The 19,856-nt window shown below is 44.2% G+C and overlaps 1 protein-coding gene across 1 annotated transcript in view; it reads right to left on the bottom strand.

Moving 5' to 3' along the window:
• Positions 1-19,856, bottom strand: part of LOC118922043 (serine/arginine repetitive matrix protein 1-like) — an 88,125-nt gene that overhangs the window by 42,496 nt on the left and 25,773 nt on the right. The window contains exon 3 of the mRNA XM_057498510.1: positions 3,933-3,993. Coding sequence (XP_057354493.1) covers positions 3,949-3,993 — 45 coding nt within the window. The 3' untranslated portion in view covers positions 3,933-3,948. The remainder of the gene's footprint in view (positions 1-3,932; positions 3,994-19,856) is intronic.

The raw sequence follows: 19,856 nt of genomic DNA, 5'->3' as shown, positions 1-19,856 counted from the left end.
GTGATACAACTGCATTGTTTGCAGTTTCTTCCATGTGGCCAAGTCCTGGGCTACAAGTCCCTGACAGATGGTGGGACTGTGGAGATATTCCTGTGGAAAGACAGTAAATGTCCTCTGCCAGCCTTCCCATGTGAAGGCAAACTGTTCCTTGCTTTCCTGTGCTATGTCAATAGAGAAGAAAGCATTAGCAAGGTCTAGTACATAATGATACGTTCCCAGTTCATGGCTGAGGGTGTCCAAAATGTCTGCTATAGAGGGGACAGCAGCATGCAAAGCAGGTGTGACTTTATTCAATTCCCTGTAGTCCACAGTCATACGCCAGGAGCCATCTGTCTTTCTCACTGGCCACACTGAGGAATTAAAAGGACTATGATTGGGCTTTATGATGCCTACCCTCTCCAACTCCTGTAGAGGTTCTTCAATTTCCTTGTGCCCCCCAAGCAATTTATACTACTTAATATTTCACCCACCAAGGTACAGAGCTACAGGTGGGTGCTTAGCATGTCCCCGCAGAACTGCTTTTACCACACATACCCTCAGTCGGAACTCACCTGCAGTGGTCTGTAACCACAGGCCCTGCAGGATATCTACCCCCAAATACATTCAGGGATGGGAGAAATGTACACGGTATACTCCTTGGGGGCAAATGCCCTATCCCCAGTGGGATTTGGCTTTCTTCACTCTTAATTGCCTTACCCCCTTAGCCATCTATCACAGCAGGGGTCCCAGGAAAATGCTCAGGGTTGCCATGAATCAAAGAACAGTCAGCTCTTGTGTCCACCAGCACCAGGCCATGTTGTACATTCACAGGGACCAATGAATTCCTAATTCTACATGTGGCCTCTGGTCCCATGTCCCCCAAGGTGGGAACTTTGGCCCCACCTCAGTCAAACCGCGATGCCCAATCATCTTCCTATGGGGTGAGGGCTCAGGTGAATCCTGAATACTATCACCCAGTAAGTTTTGCAGGGATACAGGCCGGGCATGAGGCCTTGACTCTGGTTTCTGTGTCCTGGCCCTCAGTGGCTGGAGCTGCTGCTCTGGCTTTAATTGGTGCCACAGTTCTAACAATATTCTACTGGGTTGCCCATCGAATTTTTCTTTCACTAACCAGGCCTTTACCAAATCAACCCACATCAGGGTCCTCAAGACTTCCATGGGGCCTTTTGCACTTCTCCTTTCAGTCGTGGCCTGTACTTCCCTCCGTGCCCTTATTGTTTCAACCTTCCCCAGATCTACTAAAGTACAAGTATAGTCTCTTATGAGTTGCCCTAGGTGTGGGGCAAGAGTAGTCACTAGGGGCCCAAAGAGACATGTGGGAGCTTATGCAGCACCAGATTTCTCATTCCTACAGTGAACACCTCCTCATCAGGGCCCTGGGGGTCCATATTATAGATGACATTTTTCATACCCAATTCCCACAGCACCTTTTGGAGATCTGCATACGTTCTCCAACTACTGGGAAAATATGGTAAATCACCCTAATTAGGTCAAACTATCCTGATGGCAGCTGTCAGCCATTCCAGGAGTGTTTGATCCCCTGAGGCATGATGGGCATTTTGCAACTGCTACTTGAGGGAAGGGTGAGTTGTCAGGGAAGCCAGTCTACTCATCTCAGTACCCGACACAGCAACGTTTTCCACCCTCATATCCCAGAGAGGTAAAAGCCATGTAGGCAGAGATTCCGATGGCCTCTACCTATAACCAGCGCTCATGTCCACCTGGGTATAAGGGCTGAGCATGGAGTGCTCCACAACCTGGAGAGAGCACAGCTCCTCCCCCTCAAGAGCCCACAATTATTTTGTTCATATTTTCTTAATTACAGCTCAGTGGGCCTTTAAAACAGGAGACGGGGCACCACCAGTGGTGGCCTGGGTAGCAGATCTGCCAATGGCCCCGCCTCCTCCTCTTCTCCCTCGGGCTCCCACCAAAGGCTCCTCCTCCACCATTTCTGAGGCTGAAGGCACTACTCTTTCCTCCCCACACCACCCACAGCCTCCTGCAACTCGGCTTCTCCGGCTGTCTTCCCCCTTGCGGCTGCAAAGAATCTTCTAGGAGTGTAACCTGCCTTTTCAGTAACTGTACCTCTTCTTTAACAGCATCCCATAGGTTATTGCCCAGCTCCTCCAAGCGATGCTGAAGTGTGTCTCTCTCCTGCCTGAGTCCCTCAATAATTCTCTTTCTCCTGTATAACATTTTCCACTATCTCAATGAAAAGAGACCCTACATATTATGTTTAGTACACATGGTGTGGGGGATCACGGGGAGAACAGTGTAGCACAGAGAAGGGACATAGTGGATCTGTGGCATCTTGCTGCACTGATGGGACAGTGACTGCATTGGGTATGGGTGGGGAATTGATAATATGGGTATATGTAGTAACCACATTGTTTTTTCATGTGAAACCTTCATAAGAGTTTATTATAAGAGTATTAAATACCTTAATAAAAATTTTTTTAAAAAAGAAAAGAGACCCTACAATGCCAGCCAGCCCCCTAAGGTCTCCAAGCAGTCTTCCAACTCACGGAGGGCTAATTCTGCAGCTTCTGGTGTTTCCATCCTTCCCCAGTTCTGGGGAAGGCCCCACCCCTCTAGGAGGTACTTTACCTTAGACCAGTTCCCCACTAGGGGTTCCTAAGTTGGAAGCGCCACAGCTGGAGGGATAATAACAAGTGAAGAGGCACCCTCTGTCGCTGCATCCACTGGGGCCTCCCCACCATCCACAGGAGCAGCTCTCCTAAATGTGGCACCCATTATGACAGATTTCAGGTTCAGAGGCACCCTGCCAACTGCGCCAGGTGTAGGTCCAGGGAAAGGTAATCCCGGGTCAAAATACCTCTAAAAACCGAAATCAGTCAAAGGGAGAAATAAAGTTTAAAACCCCTTTAACCCGTTTATTGCTCACAAACTGCAGTCCCGGGCAGTCTGTCTCTCCTCTTCTCTGGAATAAGCCAACCCACAAGCAAGCCAGCCCCTCCCCTTAACCTGTCAGGTTCAGACACACCCTCCATTGCCCAGTAATTACCCATTGATATTGAGATGAACTTCTTTCCACCCATGAGGATATTGAAATGCACTAAAGCCAGGTGAGATATTCTGGAAATGCTATAATTTTACAGCAAGTCCAGATGGCCAATCACGGTCTTCTCTCCTCTCTCCTTTAATCTAATGAGGGTGGTATTTACGATAATTGGTTTGGCATTGTGTACGTGATGGTTTAAGGGAGGGAATGTGTCTTTATGTTTGAAGGATGTAAGTCAAGATCTTAATTACTTCTGTCTTGAACAGCCTGAAGCTGGAATGTGAGAAACTCACCAGTGAGATGCAGCGGCATTAGGTCACGGTAAGAAAACTGTGTCACAGATCCAAGTGCCTGTTAGTTTGGGATACTGTTAGGCAGGAAAATAGATATGAGCGGGGTGGAAAGAGAAAAGGCCAGGAAAAGTCCATTGGAAAGACCCAGAGTTAATCAATTAAAGCTCAAAAAGCCAGAAGCCACTTGGCCTGGAATGTTTGAATACTCCCCAGATAAAGGAGGGTACCTCAGCATAGCCCATGGCTTTACTGTGTTAATCATGCAGGCCCAGCTTATTGTTTTATCTTTGTGTATATACTATTTTTTTTCTCCTTCTGGCCCTAATTAAGTAGTTTGTAACCTAGGCAACTAATTTAGCATGCAGGCCCAGCCTTAAACAACATAGTAAAAGGCAGGAAGGATTCCATCTTAAAGATTGTATTTTAATACCCAGGAAGCTAAGGGCCTGTAGCCCTCCTTGGCTCCAGAGTGTGACTTCACGGTGCTCCTGCTGTCCCTCACCCCTGGCCTTTAGCCACAGCTTTTCCCTTGGCTCCCCCTCCCAAGGCAGCCCCAGGCTGGCCCATTACAGGCTCTTGGAGGAAGGAGGACCCAGCAAAGAAGAGAGATTCTTTACCTTGGCCGAAGTGGAATCAGGCTGTGCTCCTCCTCTGGTTCTCACAGGCAACCTCTGCAAGCTGGAAAGCAGAAGACACGGTCATGGTGGGCAAGGCAGGGACCTAGGGGTCTTATAGGAGCCTGAGTGCCATGTCCCTTTACGGGAGACACTGGGGAGCTTAGAGTCTGGAGCCCAAGCCTCAGTGTCCAAGGCCGCAGGATCCCTGATGGTGACGGCAAGGCTCATGATGGGGAACGCTTTGTCATTTGCCAAGTGCTTCTACATCCGTTACCCACTGCGGCCCTCAGAGCCACCCTCTGGGGGAGACAAGCCGAGGGCCACTGCACAGAGGCACCTGAGGGAAATTCAACACCTTGTCCACACGTGGACCTGGAGTGCCCCCTCCCAATCCAGGCACTCTTTGTCTTCTATTACATTGTTTTGAAATCTATTTTATTTGATACAATTACCACAACTCCTGCTTTTTTCTTCCTATTATTTGCATGAAATGTCTTTTTCCATCCCTTCACTTTTAGTCTATGTATGTCTTTGTATGGTTTGAAGTGAGTCTCTTGTAGACAGCATATAGATGGATCTTGATTTTTTATCCATTTTGTAACTCTATGTCTTTTGAATGTTGCATTCAGTCCATTTACATTTTATGGTGATTATCAATAGATATGTACTTTTGCCATTGAAAGCTTTAGATTCATGGTTACAAAAAGTTCAAGGCAGCTTCTTTCCTATCTAACAGTCTAACTTAACTTGCTTATTACACTATTTCAAACACAATCTAAATAGTCTTTTTTGCTCCCTTCTTTTTCTTCCTCCTCCACTCTTTACATATTAGGTGTAATATTCTATACTCATTGTGTATCCTTTGACTGAGTTTGTGGGTACTTGATTTAATTTTGCATTTGCTTAGTAATTAATTGGTCTGCTTCCTTTAATGTGGTTTTATTTTCTCTAGTGACAGTTATTTAGCCTTAGGAGCACTTCTATCTAGAGCAGTCCCTTTAAAATACACTGTAAAAACAGTTTATGGGTGGAAAATTCCCTCAACTTTTGCTTATCTGGAATTGTTTAATCCCTGCTTTAAATTTAAATGATTGTCTTGTTGGGTAGAGTATTCTTGGTTGGAGGCCCTTCTGTTACATTGCATTAAATATATCATGACATTCCTGTCTGGCCTGTAAGTTTTCTGCTGAGAAGTCTGATGATAGTCTTTCTTTTATACGTGATCTTTTTTTCTCTGGCTGCTTTTAATATTCTGTCCTTGTCTTTGATCTTTAGCATTTTAACTATTATATGTCTTATTATATGTCTTGGTGTTGTCTTCCTAGGATCCCTTGTGTTGGGACATCTGTGCACTTCCATAACCTGAGAGACTATTTCCTTTCCCAGATTGGGGAAGTTTTCAGCAATTATTTCCTCAAAAACACTTTCTATCCCTTTTTCTCTCTCTTCTTCTGGTACCCTTATAATGAGAATATTGTTCCATTTGGATTATTCTTTTTCTTTCATTCCTAGAAATTTTTTTCTATGCCTCAGCCTCTTTGTTTTCATATTCTCTTTTTTATTTCATTTACCATCTCTTCTGCCTCATCTAATCTGCTTTTAAATCCCTCCATTGTATATATTATTTCAGATACTATATTTTTCAAAGTTTGTATCTCTTAAAGTCATCCCTGAGACCTTGAATATTTTTCTGTGGCTCCATGTGCATGTTTTCGATTTTTATTGTGAAATCTTTATCAAGAAGACTGTTGATTTCAGTTTCACTTAGCCCTCTTTCTGGTGTCTGTTGGATTCTTGTTTATATAAGATTTTTTTGCTGTTTCATATTTTTAGTGATTTCTATGGAATAACAACTTTGGTTAGATGGCACACTCTAGTGCCCAGAAGCTCTACTCCCTGTAGCTTCCCAACACCTGGAACAATGGCAGGGGTCGCAGGTGCATGGCAGTGGCACCTGCTGGGATGAAAGAGATCTTTCCTGCTTCATGGCTGCAGTGCCTGCTTCCACTTCCAGGTCCAGTGGGCCAAGTATGCAGAGAGGAGCCTCTGCATTATGCCCCTGTAGCTACCATAGTTAGAGCCACCTTCCAGATGGCATGGCACAATAGTGGGAGCAGCAAGTGTGTGGACCAGTGACTGCTGGGATGAAATAGTGGCAGGCTCCGTATCGCAGTGGTGGGCCTCAGCAGTGCATTGCCAGCCAGGGGTATGGAGCATCCGAAGCTCCTGAAAGTTCCCAACCTGCTGTGTTGAGTGTGCTGGGATGATCTTGTCCATCTGTCCTTTCTCATGAGCAGCAAGCTCTGTGTAATCTTTGCCCCGTTAGCACCCATCTCACTGATGGAAAGTCTTTCAATGTATCCCCCTTTCCTTTTTCTCTGAGAGGCTGGTTGTGGGTACCTGTTCTTCACAAGCAATTGGAATCTCACTCTCTCCAAGTATTCTACCTGTCTTTGCTCTCCAACCCCACTAAGCTCCAGAGCACCATGTAATGTGGGTTTATGCTCCTGGAGAAGATCTCCAGAGATGGGTGTTTAGCAGTCCTGGGCTTCTGCTCACTCCCTGCTCCATTTTTCTTCCTGCAGCCTGTGAGCTGGGTTAGTGGGTGGGCTTTAGTCTCGCCAGATCACAGCTTTGCTACTTTACCCTTTTCTGTGATGTCTTCTCTTTTCCCCAGATGTAAGCAGTCTGTTGCAGTCTTCAGCTCACTCTTTCAGGATTAGTTGTATTTGCTGTATTTTTGTGTTTTATGTGGTTTTGGGAGGAGGATTCTGCCTCACTTCTCATGTTGCTTTTTCCTCTCTCCCTCCCTGATCTTCTTTACATATAGCTAAACTCCTTCTGGCCAACAACTAGAAACTCTACTTCTGACCTGCATGGTGGCCATAAATGACAAAAGGGCTAAGTGACAAAACATGTATTTAGTACAATCTCAAGACTACTTTAAACAATTATGTAAAGATAAAAGATTGGAAAGAAAGAGACTAAAACGCTAACAATGGTTTCTCTGTGGCCCTGGGAAGACAGTTCAATATTGTTTTGGTCAAATTTCCCACAATAAAAATTATTTACTTAATAAGGAAGTAATGTTAAGAAAATAGAACTAAATACTCCATCTAGACATACCTATAGAGGAGGGCACTAAAATTGAAATTGAGGGTGCCTTAGAATAGTGGAACCTGATTTTCTTCTGCCAACTCCCTCCTAATTGTTTAATTTCTTCACTTCTATCTTCAGGAGACTTCCCATCACATGGACACAGCTCCAGCCACTGGAACCCAGGGGCAGGGGTGCCTCCAGCAGCACCTGTGTGTCAGATCCCAGACAGGGATTCTGACTGGTCCAGCTTGGGTCCTGGAACTCTCTGGGAACATGTGAATTTGGGGAGAGAATTCCCTGCCTTGCCTGGCCCCAATTACCCAGGATCCATGTCAGGAAGGACAAGATCTCCCCACAGAGGGCTTCTGTTAATAGCAGAAGAGGCAAAAGAAGACTGACAGCAAATCTGAGCAAGGAACTGTAACATCTTTGTGCATTCGTTTGTGTAGCAGCCAAGATAGGCACCTCTTCATGAGGTTATAGGGCCACTGGCATCCTAAATGTGGAAGCCCCACTTAGGGATCATTCATTGCAACCTATGTGAGGAGGTTAAGGACCACTGAGCCTACTGCCCCAACCTTGGAAAGGCTATTGGGGACACTGCGTATACCGCATTGGGGACATTTCTGCCATTACCTGTTTGGCTTGAAACTATTTGGCAAAGGCCTACCATGGGTAGCTGGTTGTCTCTCCTGTAGGAGGAAGAAGCCAGATCATAGCTCTCCTCCTATGGCTACTTTGAGAGTCATAAGTTGCATGATCTTAGGAACCAGAAAAAAAAATCCTGTCATGGTACTTTTTTTTTTGGAGTTGCTGTGAAATGCACTTGGGGACATATTTCTCACCCCTTCTGGGATATGCTGCCCTTTGACACAAAGTCCATCCTAGAGCTGCCCTGGGTTCTTGAGGATCAAAAGCTTTCCAAGGATCCAGGACCTCTGTGACGTGGAGGGCACTTCTGGGAGCTCTGATTTGTACCAATATCAGGATCCCACACCTGTGACAAGGAACCAGAACTCTGAGTGGGATTCTGGGGGTCTTTTTGCAGAAATGGGTTTAATTACAACCACAGGGTCCTCTGAAACTGTATAACTACATTTACTCCATCAATGTCCACACTGGTTTTCCTGAACCCTGAAGGTATGAGCCCAGAATTGCCCCTCCAAAGGGAAGAGCTGTGACTGGCTATTCCTGCATAGTCTGGGGCAGATTCCACTCAGGTTGTAAAACTTACTGGGCTGTGTGGAGATCTTGAAAGTGGAAGGCCGTCATTTAGTGTAAAAAGATAGTTTCAGTTTACAATATGACAAAAGTGTTGGAGATGGATGGTGGTGAGGGCTGCAGAAAATGTAAATGCACTTAGTGCCACTGCATTGTGAAGATAAAAATCGATAAAATAAAAATTTTTATGTTATGTCTTTCTAACCACAATTTCTGAAAATGACAAGAAAATGTTGTGGACCATAATCAATATCCAGGGAACAGTAAAGTTTGGAGAGCAATGTACAGGACTCCCCACTGTGTTCAAAGCAGCCACACAAAGCAGGTCCTCCAAAAAGGGGGATAAAAAAAATGATCCCCTGCTTATTGGGAAAAAGTTGGTATTTGTTAGTTCTAAAAATCTTTAAGTGGTTATCATAAAAGGAAGAAGTAAAAATTTTGTTTGGCTTCTATGCTCTTTGTTGTTCAAAATTATTTTCAGCTTGAAATCATAGATGTGATATGATGTAGTGCTTTCAGGACCGTAGATTCTTGAGGATTTACTCAGGTAAATGTTTATGAGGGGTGACATGCTCTGCTTCCTCATTCCCCAACATTTGCTGAGCACCTATCTCAACAGGCCACTAGCTGAGGAGAACTGTGACTGCTCAGCCAGGTGGTCAGGTTCCTGAATAATTTGTTCTCAGGGGCTATTTTGATGTTGTAACCATGTTTTAGGAAGCCACCTGATGGTGAGATCAGACTTTATCTTTGCAATAAGAATTCATGCCCTGGAGAGAGACCTGAGCCTCAAACCTCTCAAGCCCAGGACTCAGCAACTTCTAGACATGGGCCAGGACAGGGACAGAGTTTCTGTCCCAGATGAACACCCTGGCTGGATGGTAGGCCAGGGAGGTGGCCCTGAAAGGGGATTTTGAGGAGTAGTCAGCCCTCTTCCATTTGTACCCCTGGAAATGCTTGTGGCAGAGCAGGAAATGACCACAGCAGATAGCTCCCATCTTCCCAGAAGTATCCAGCCTTAGATGGCTGCTGGCTCATGACTGTTGTTCACAAGGCCAATTCTTTGGTCAAAAGGGATTGAAGATATATGTGTCACAATGTAAGGTGCTGGAAAGAAGTGTCACAAATATCTGCAGCAGAGATGCCCTGGAACTAAGTGTGGTGACCTCACTCTCAGGGCTGATGCTTGGGGATGGCAGATGGCCAGGTGCCCAGGGATGGGACTTCAGCCTGCAAGGCTCCTCTCAGGCACAGAGAGGGGACCCAGACCAGCCTTGGTGGTGAGGTTGGTCCCACTGAAATCAGGATTTGGCTATAAATGGTTAACCACATTCTCTGGTGGCTGGAAACAGAGTTTAAGGGATTTAGACAAAATTGTAACATTCAATTATTAACAAGTAGCCTCAGTGTCAGGCCATCTGATCACAGCTGGGCCCTTTTACACTCCTCTGTTATGTATTTATATTGTAATGTAGTGCATGTGTATGTGTGTGATGTGTGTGCTTATATATATGTGTGTGTGTGTGTGTGCATATATTGTATACGTGTTTGCATTAGTGTATATGTGTAAGTGTATGTGTATATGTGTCATGTATATGTTCTTACATGTAACTATGCTTATGTATGTCTGCATATATGTACCTAAGTGTGTATTGTGTGAGCGTATGCTTTTGTGCATATGTGTGAAAGTAAGTTTGTGTGTGTGTGTGTGTATTGTATGTAAATATGTTCATTTGTCTGTGTTTCATGAGATGAGGATCTCTTGCCAAAACAAAAATCTTGTCTTGTTGGAAAAATCTTGAAGATTTGTTCTGTTCTTCTGCCCAAAAGACATGATCCTCCTAGAACAGCCTGGAGCACCCATTTCCACCATCAGGGTGACTAATGGCATTATGACCACTGTATTCCTTCCCACACCTTGAGGGCTTCCTGCCGTGTGAGCCCCGTGGGGTTGTGCAGACCCCTCAGTGTTTCATCAAACCAGCACTGATGACAATCTGTCCTCCAATAAAAGAGGGTGAGTCACTCTAAAGGGAGGCCAGTGCTGCTTCCTCTAAATCATGTGGTTCTGTGACCAAAATCTGAATCGGCATAAGAAGCCATGCATTTCATGCTGACCATGCATTATCCATCATCTGCAGGGAAAGTCAGCAAACCAAATCCTTTTGGTGCCCCCCCGCCACTCCTGGGGCTTGGGTTTGGTAGCAATCACCTCCTTGACTTTTGGTGCAATTGGTGGCAATGAATGTTTCAGCTTTTTTCTAGACATACTTTAATGTAACTGAAATCATACAAAATGTATAATTTTATACCCTGCTTTTTCTAACCTAACATTAAGAGAGTTTTGTAATGTTACTAGGTATTCAGAAACATCAGTTTTGATAGCTGCAGAATCCTGTACTAGTGTCATCATATCCCCACTGACTTAAGTGTTCTCTACCATGAAACACTTAGACATCTTTCCTATTATAAATAAAGCTGGGATAGACAAGTTATGGCCTTCTTAAGAAATGTATTTTGGACATGAAATTTGCTTTTGCTTTTATCACATGACAAAATCTGAGGCGAGCAGCACTTATTGCTAAGCAAAAAATTACAGTTGTGTTGCTGTCTCTCTGTTTTCTTTTTTTCCTGGAATCGTTATTTTATTCATTAACTGTTGAGATGTCTTATATCACTTTCCTACTACCTTTTTTTCTATACTCAATAGCTTTTAGAACACTACTCTTTGGGCAAGAGCAAAAAAATTAATCTTTCCAACAAACATCATGAGAGACAAAAATGTAAATTAATCATTATATTTACCAAGAAAACTTTCAGCTTCAAAACTCACTCTGAGTAATGCTGTATAAACCTTTAGGATTGCTTTCAAATCTGGGGAACCGCCATCAAGTTTTATTTTTTTTCATATCTAAGCTGCAGGATGTTAAGACATGTCAAGTATCCTCATCTAGTGATTTTCTTGAAGTGCTCATTGAGTTCAGGATGGGGGGAGAAAAGGAAATGCTCATTGAATAGTCAGAATTCTTAACTAGTTCGGCATGATCATGCTCTTGTCCATCTGGGCCACTGCCCTGAATTGTACGCAGTCCCCTCACTAGGAGGCAACCTCACTAAGCTTGGCTCATCTCTGTGTGTGGCTGCTGTGTGTAGGGGCCAAGGGCAGGCTTCTCCAAGATGTGTCACTGAGCTGAAAACAGTCAAGGCTCAAGAGACTGAGAGAATTTTTTTGTTTGTATATAGTTGATACACAATCTTATATTGGTTTCAGATGTATAATATGGTGGCTCAATAAATATATATATATTACTAAATGCTCACCACAGTAAGATAGTTAACCTCTGTTACCATGCCAAGCAAGATATTACAATATTGGTAATATTCTCTACATAGTACTTCCATTCCTATGACTAATTCATTTTATAATATGGAGGTTGTACCTCTTTATCCCCTCACCTTTATCACCCACCCCCCAACTAACACTTTATGGTACCAAAAAGTCTGTTGTCAATATTTATGGGTCTATTTATTATTCGTTTGTTTTCTTTTGTCTTAGAGACCACAGATCCACCGCCACTAACTGCATGAAAAGATTAGAGCGGGAGGCCCTGCTGCATGAGGAGAGCAGCCACCATAGCTAACTGCACCATAATGTGAACAAGGGGTGGGAGACGGGGAGGACCTGGCAGAGTGTGCTATGGTACCTCTCTGTCCCATCATTTTCATGGGGCACAGAAAACATTTATTTAACTAACTTTGACTCCCTCATATTCCTGTGAATTGTTTCTCTTTTTCCTTTGAAGTCCCAAACCCTACCCTCTTCTCCTTAACTCAGAATGACATACATTATTGTCACTGACTGTCCTTGGAATCTCCTGCTGTTGATTCTCCACACAAATGTAATTAAATTTTGGGTTTTTTTCTTCTTCTGTTAGTCTGCCTCATGTCAAATTGATTTGTAGACTAGTTAGATAAACCTTGAGAGGTAAAGGAAATTTCTTCACCAACACCTGCCATTTGGGTCATTGTTATCATTTTTCTAGTCTTCAAACATTACTGTGCTTGGAAGCCAGACTTCAGCTGGGTCCCTGCCCAGCTCTTCCTCGGAACCTGTAGGAGGACATGGGAACCTACTTGTCAGGCCAGGTGAGATTAGATGACCTTTCAGTCCCTTCTAAGCTTGCTTTTCAGTTCCACTGTGGGCTCAGGAATTCTGGTGTGGATGTCAGATGCTGAGCACTGACCCTTTCCTCTGTGTATTCCTTTTGTTGAAATCCAGATAATCTGTGAGAAAAGGATCTGCTTTCCTGTAAAGGGGAAACATCCCTATAAAAGGAAGTCCAGAAAGAAAAGAACACTAATATTTCCAGAAAACCATCACTTCATCATGTACATTACAGGACTGGGTGGCTACAGGGCACCCTCAGTACGTGAATAAAGTCTCCCTGCACTCAACTCACCCTGCTCTGGACATGTTCTAGAAGAAATGATTAAGAAGTAGGGAATAAGGGATGCAAGGGTGGTACAACATTCAAAAATGCATCAACATCATTCACTGTATCAATAAAAAGGACAAAAATAACAAGATCATCTCCATAGATGCTGAAAAAGCACTTGACAAGATTCAACATCCATTCATGATAAAAACTCAACAAAATGGGTATAGAGGGCAAGTACCTCAACGTAAGTAAAGGCCATATATAACAAACCAACAGCCATCATCATACTAAATAGTGAAAAGCTGAAAGCTTTTCCTCTAAGATCAGGAAAGAGATAAGGATGCCCACTCTCCCCACTTTTATTCAACATAGTACTGGAGGTCCTATACATGGCAATCAGACAACACAAAGAAATAAAAGGCATACAGATTGGTAAGGAGGAAGTTAAACTGTCATTGTTTGCAGATGACATGATATTGTACATTAAAATCCCTAAAGAATTCACTCCAAAACTATTAGAACTAATATCTGCATTCAGCAGTGTTTCAGGATACAAAATTAATACACATAAATCTGTTGCTTTCCTATACACTAACGATGACCTAGCAGAAAGAGAAATCAGGAAAACAATTCCATTCACAATGGCATCAAAAAGAATAAAACACCTAAGAATAAACCTAACCAAGGAAGTGAAAGACCTGTACCATGAAAACTATAAGAAACCACTGAGAGAAATTAAAGAGGACACTAATAAATGGAAATACATTCCATGCTCTTGGGTAGGAAGAATTAATATTGTCAAAATGGCCATCCTGCCTAAAGCAATCTATAGATTCAATGCAGTCCCTATCAAAATACCAACAACATTCTTTAACAAACTAGAACAAATAGTTCTAAAATTCACATGGAACCACAAAAGACCCCAAATAGCCAAAGCAATCCTGAGAAAGAAGAATAAAGTGGGATTACACTCCCCGACTTCAAGCTCTACTACAAAGCCACAGTAATCAAGACAGTTTGGTACTGGCACAAGAACAGAGCCATAGATCAATGGAATAGAGTACAGATCCCTGATATAAGCCCATACATATATGGCTAATTATTGATAAAAGAGCCATGGACATACAATGGGAAAATGACAGCCTCTTCAACAGCTGGTATTGGCAAAACTGCATAGCTACATGTAAGAGAATGAAACTGGATTACTGTCTAACTCCACACCCAAAAGTAAACTCAAAATGGATCAAAGACATGAATCTAAGTCATGAAACCATAAAACTTTTAGAAGAAAACATAGGCAAAAATCTCTTGAATATAAACATGAGCAACTTTTTCATGAACCTATCTCCTCAGGCAAGGGAAACAAAAGCAAAAATGAACAAATGGGACTACATCAAACTAAAAAGCTTCTGTACAGCAAAGAACACCATCAGTAGAACAAAAAGGCATTCTACTGTATGAGAGAATATATTCATAAGTGATATATGTGATAAGGGGTTAACATCCAAAATATATAAAGAGCTCACATGCCTCAATACCCAAAAAGTAAATAACCTGATTAAAAATGGGCAGAGGATCTAAACACACACTTCTCTAAAGAAGAAATTCAGATGACCAACAGGCACATGAAAAGATGCTCCACATGACTAATCATCAAAGTAAAGCAAATTAAAACCACAATGAGATATCATCTCACACCATTTAGAATGGCCACATCCAAAAGAGAAGCAACAACAAATGCTGGCAAGGTTGCGGAGAAGGGAGAACCCTCCTACACAGCTGGAGCTGGTGGGAATGTAAATTTAAATTGGTTCAACCATTGTGGAAAGCAGTATGAAGGTTCCTCAGAAAACTAAAAGATAAGATTTCCCCATAAGTCATGGAGAGTCACAGAGTGGGGGAAGCCCTTTAAAGAAATGTTTGAATGGAAACATTGACAGAGGGTTAAGAACTCAACTGAGGGTAATGACCTTGTATACGGCCACTAGGAGGCAGTGTGTCTCTTGGTTCCTGCTCCCCTTGATGGTGGGAAGGTCATAGCATAAAGCAACAATGTTGTGTCCTAAAATTCCTTTAGTGATGTTTGATGATTGACAGTTTGTCATCCCTTGTTTGGCATAGCCCTGTGGGGATGCCTGCTGCCTTGTCCTGAGGACAAAGCTTGGTTTCCACACATATCAACTAAGGAACGCCCGAAACCTCTCCAAGCTTCAGTTTATTTATCTGGAAGATGGGGATACTTGTTACAAGCAGATGGAAGGCTGTGATGCAAGCAGAGTTTTGAGTGGGCAACACATTCCAGATTTTCTGCTTGCTCCAAGAGGCCACAAGGAGGCAAGGTAGCACTTGGATGCATTTTTCCCATTTTTGTTGATCTGTACTTGTTAAGATTTCATAACGATTACTTGGATAACTTTTTAAGTGAAATAAATAATAAGTGCAGAATAAACTGCTAGAAAGACAATGGGCAGGGTCTCTGAGAATCCTTGAAAGCAGCCACTGCCAAGTATTTACTGAAAATTCTAATGGGAGGAGGTGATCCAGGTGGAGGATGAGCTTCCTGTCCCGTTCCCAGGAGCAGGACATTAGGAATGTATGACATCATTTCTCCTGATCCAGGAGCTGGTTAGGTTATTGTTCCCTGTGGCAGTTAACATTCACATGTTCTATAGTTTTAGAAGAAACCAATGCCTTTTACAACATACTGTGAAGAGGTCAGGACCTAGAGACTGAAATTTTAAGGGAACTGTTTTGCTACTGATTTCATTTAGATGGGACCAATTGAAGATTCAGCCCACCAGAAATAAAGTTGGTTTTAACATTCTTATTTGTATGAGAATCTGAAAGAAGAGAAGATGAAGCAGCCCAGCTTCCCAGATGGATAACTGGTCAGCAGGTTCACCAAGGCTAGGCCTGCGCTCAGCATTGCGTTTCCCAAGAGATTCTGTCCACAGTTGACCTATTTCATGGCACCATGCATTTCAGGCTTAACAAGCAATGAAAGCACGGGAGAGAGCAATGAGGGTGGGTGTTAATTTGGCTGAAGACACACAAGGGCACAATAATTCTTTAACTCTATGAAGAACCAAGAGGACAGAGCACACCTGAGGCAACACACTGAAACGGCTTCCCTTGAGATTCCTTGTGTCCCTAATCTTCTGTCATATCTGCTGTGTCCTAAGATGATGATAAGTGCTTGGCCCTACCCAGACCTCAAGGGCTTATCACATATCCATTATTTTTCTTTTTTCTGACAATTGTGAAACCGTCAGTGATATATCTTATGGTATGGTATGATCACAGCAAGGGTATTTTGATAAAGGCCTCTGTAAATTCCAGAGCATCATAAAGAAGAATCATAGTAGATAATTGCTAGAGATATATGCAAAGTGCTATATAACTTTTCCTCTATAATCCTCACTATACTCTCAAGAATTCAAGAATTTTAATCCCCTTTCACAGATGAGAAAATGGAGGCTATACAAGGCTAAGTACCTTGTGCAAGGCTTACGTGGCAGTTAAGAAGCAGACCAAAATTTGTACCTAGAACTGTTTCCAACAAAAGTGGCCTGCATCACTACATAATTGTTTACTTGATTATTGTCTTGTCTGCCAACCAGCAAGTTCGCCGCACACCTGGCAGGCAGTCCCATTCGTTACTGAATGAGTGAATGCTTTCTCCCTTCCAGACCTATGGAGTGGAGCACAGTGGCAGAATGGCAGGTCATTGTTATGTGTCATAGTTCATTGAAACATCAGGACCGTTTCTGCCTTGTGGCTCTAAGGAGTCCAGTCAACTCATGGCCCCCCTGGTACAGGAGCTGGAACCCCTTGCTGTACTGCAGAAACACTTTATTTGAAGACTTTTATAGAAATGCCTTTTTTCATTTTTTAATATCCTTCAATCTAGATCAATCAGATCAAGTTGTTTTAAAGCTGGAAAATCTGAAATAAGGAGAAAGCATGAACAAAACATTTTTCAATAGGGAAAAACTAACTCTATCCTCATATGGGAAGTCTTCCCTCAAATATCAAGGTCTCTAAAAATATGGCTATCATTGTTTCTCCTATAGGAAAGTAAAGCCACTGCACAGTTTGAGTGACATGATATGACTTCTTTTTGAAGAGCCAGCAACCAGTCTTATGTCCCCTCTTCTCCTGTTTGATTTGGTCCTTTCTCTTCACAGTAGGTTGCTTTTCAGGACCTTGCCCCTTCCATCTGCACCCCCTTTCCTCCAACAACCACTTGCCCTTACCTTTTTTGTCTACCCAGCACTTTTTCCCCAGGGAAAGTCTGACTACACTGGGCAGATGCCTCTACCTCTGCCCATCTCTCTCTCCTGAATGCCTTCCCAATGTCTCTGGCAATAATGAACTGATTTGGTGCTAAATACTAAGCTCTCTCTCAAAATAAGGCCCAGTGATCCTGAGGGCACCTACAGTGCGGACTCCAGGGAAGGCATTAGTGCTTCCATTTCCTGGAAGCACTTTGCCATGGAAGACATTGTCGAGAGAACATCCAGGTGACTAGGGGTCTTTTAAAGTCTCTCAGGAAAGGAGTTACTATGTCTGATATTATAAAGATGTTTTCAGTGGTGAAGAATTACAATGCCATCTAGATTGTTCTAAGAAGGGTTTTTGAACATTTATTTTAGCCACTCAGGAAGGAACTGATGAACCACTGGGAGCGTCAGTGTTCAGGGTCTGGGGAGGGCACTGGCAGAAGTGAGAAGCCCTGCAGTGGTCTGCATGTGGGGGCCAGTGTGGTGAGAAGGCACCACCTGTAGGCATCAGGGGAGGTGAGCAGCAGGGCCTGGCCCATCAGACCCTGTGTCTCAGGAGAGGGCCCTTGACCTTCCTTCCAGAGAGCAGAGTTGTTATTCCTCTTAAGTGGTGGAAAGACCCTCGGGCGTGCTGAGTGTCCCAGGGACTGCTCTGGCGCATTTGGGCTGGCCCTGTGGCTGTTGGTTCCTCTGGCTAAACTAGGAAAGCCTTCTCATCACTGAGAAAGGTGGAAACACTTTTTAGGAAAGCCTTCTCATACCGAGAAAGGTGCTAATCACCAGCTACCTGCTGGGGCTGAGCAGCCAGAAGAATGATTCCCTAGAAGGTGAGGTTCTTAGCCTTCCAGTTCCCCGAGCTCCCCGTTTCCATCCATGTTATTGTTAGAAGGTGTTGTTACATCAACTCCCCCAAGTGTGGGAGATGTCACGCAGAGCTGGCACAAACGTGGGCATGAATGAAGGCCACTGGCCCAGGCCTCTGAGGGAGGAGGCTGGAAATGGCCACAGAAAGTCCTGTGGCTACAGCCCAGCACCCAGGCAGAAGTCTGTCTGGGCAGGTCAGCAGTGGCTCTGTGTCCGCAGGCACCGGGTCGGGACACTGGCCCTGGTTCTTCCCCCCAGGCTCAGGCTGGCTGGCCTAACGCTCACTGACTCACTGAGCCCTTCTGGTGCTGGAGTTTTCTTCCCAGAGCAAGAACCTGGCCTGGGCTCCACTCCCAAGAAGCTGACAAGCACCAGGGCTTGTTTTGGCAGGTGGCAGGTCAGCTCCGAGCTCACAGCACGTGTGTACAGCACCTCCAGGTGCCAGCAGCTCCCCTGGCATGGGTACCAGAGGCTTGACAGCCACTCTCCTCCAAAGCCCAGCCTGGGGGCTGCTCAGGCCCACAGTGGGGCAACCAGTTCTCCCAGCTCTCCACGTATCTCCAGGTTTGTATTCTGCTTCCTCCAGGGATAACAGGGTCATGTGCCCCCGCCGCAGGCTGCAGACTATGATGCTGACAGCTGGGAGGGCGGAGTCCAGCTTCTGAGACACGTCAGCCAGGCGGAAGCTGCAGAGCAAGGCCAGCGTTCCCCTTCCTTCCTGTCTCTCCTTCTCTTTCCTCTTTTTCCCTCCTTCTCCCCCTCAATCTCTCTGTGTCTCTGTGTTGGGAGGGAGGGTCGATCTCAGTAGTTTCTCTCACACTCCTCTTAGGGAAGCCCACAGGGACCAGTTAAGTTTCAAGGCCCCAAAGGAAAATCTGGGCTGTTCAAAGAGCACCTTAGGGTGAGAACCAAGGGGAATATTGGCACCAATAGCCAGGAAGTGAATATTAAGCAGGAATCTTCCAACAGGAGGGAAGCAAAGACCTAGGGGTTGAAGGATGAGAAACCAGAGACCAAAGAGTGCCCCAGCATTAGCTCTGTCCTCCTCTCTGGGCAGAGGGGTCTGACGGGGACTCTCCACATGGAAAGCCCACTGTGTCCCTCAGATCCCACACAGTCCCAGGAACCGGCCTGGTTCTAGAAGTTCTTCTTGCTCTTGGTTCTAGTCTGATTTTCTGGCCCATAAAGTCAAAGACAGAAAGTAGTTTCCCAGGGCAGAAGGTGCTGAGGAGAGGGCGTGGTCACGGGTGTGGGGCCACTGCACACCTCATCCTCCTGACCCTCCAGACATTTCATGGTCAAGAAGTCAGTGTTGCTTCCTTGTCCCCAGTTTGTACTGTATTTTAGTCCTCTAGTCACATAACCCCTCAAGGGTAGAGCTTTTCTCCATAAGAGTGTACATGTGAACAGCATAGGGAAACTGTCTTACGTGTTCTGACTGGTCCTCCAGGGAAGGAGTGTGTAAACAAGCAGAAGAGTCTCTAAAGATACAGGGCGCAGCTGGGTGGGATTTGAAAGCCACCCTCTGATAAGCTAATGATACCGTGTTTGATACCCTTTGCTCATTTCTCAAAGGGATGTAAATCTACATAATCCAATCCATTTTCCCAAAACTGTGAAAGACAGAGGGGTATATTAATTCCACTTTACAGAACAGAAAATTGAGGCATGAGAAGTGTGCCCATATATTTCCCATATGGGAGAAACTTTCACCTTTTTTTCATGTATGTATACTTTGAATTCAGATAAAATGTCTGTATCTTTCAGATAAATGATATTTGATGAATGTGTTCACTTGGGTGAACACCACCAAACTCAGGGTACAGCACATTTGAATCCAGCCAGCCAGACCCACTGTGCGGGTTTTCCAGGCAGCGCCCCACCCCCTGCACCATCGAGGCCACCCCTGTCCTGCTTTATTTCTCCACAAATGAGTATTGTGTGCTCCTGAATTCACACCAGTGACATCATGTATTAGATACTCTTGTGTGTGTCTTGCTTCTTTCACTGAAAGCAAT

Source organism: Manis pentadactyla, chromosome 3 (genome assembly GCF_030020395.1).
Source record: "Manis pentadactyla isolate mManPen7 chromosome 3, mManPen7.hap1, whole genome shotgun sequence".
NCBI classification, from domain to species: domain Eukaryota; kingdom Metazoa; phylum Chordata; class Mammalia; order Pholidota; family Manidae; genus Manis; species Manis pentadactyla.
This window is presented reverse-complemented; position numbering and strand designations above follow the sequence as displayed.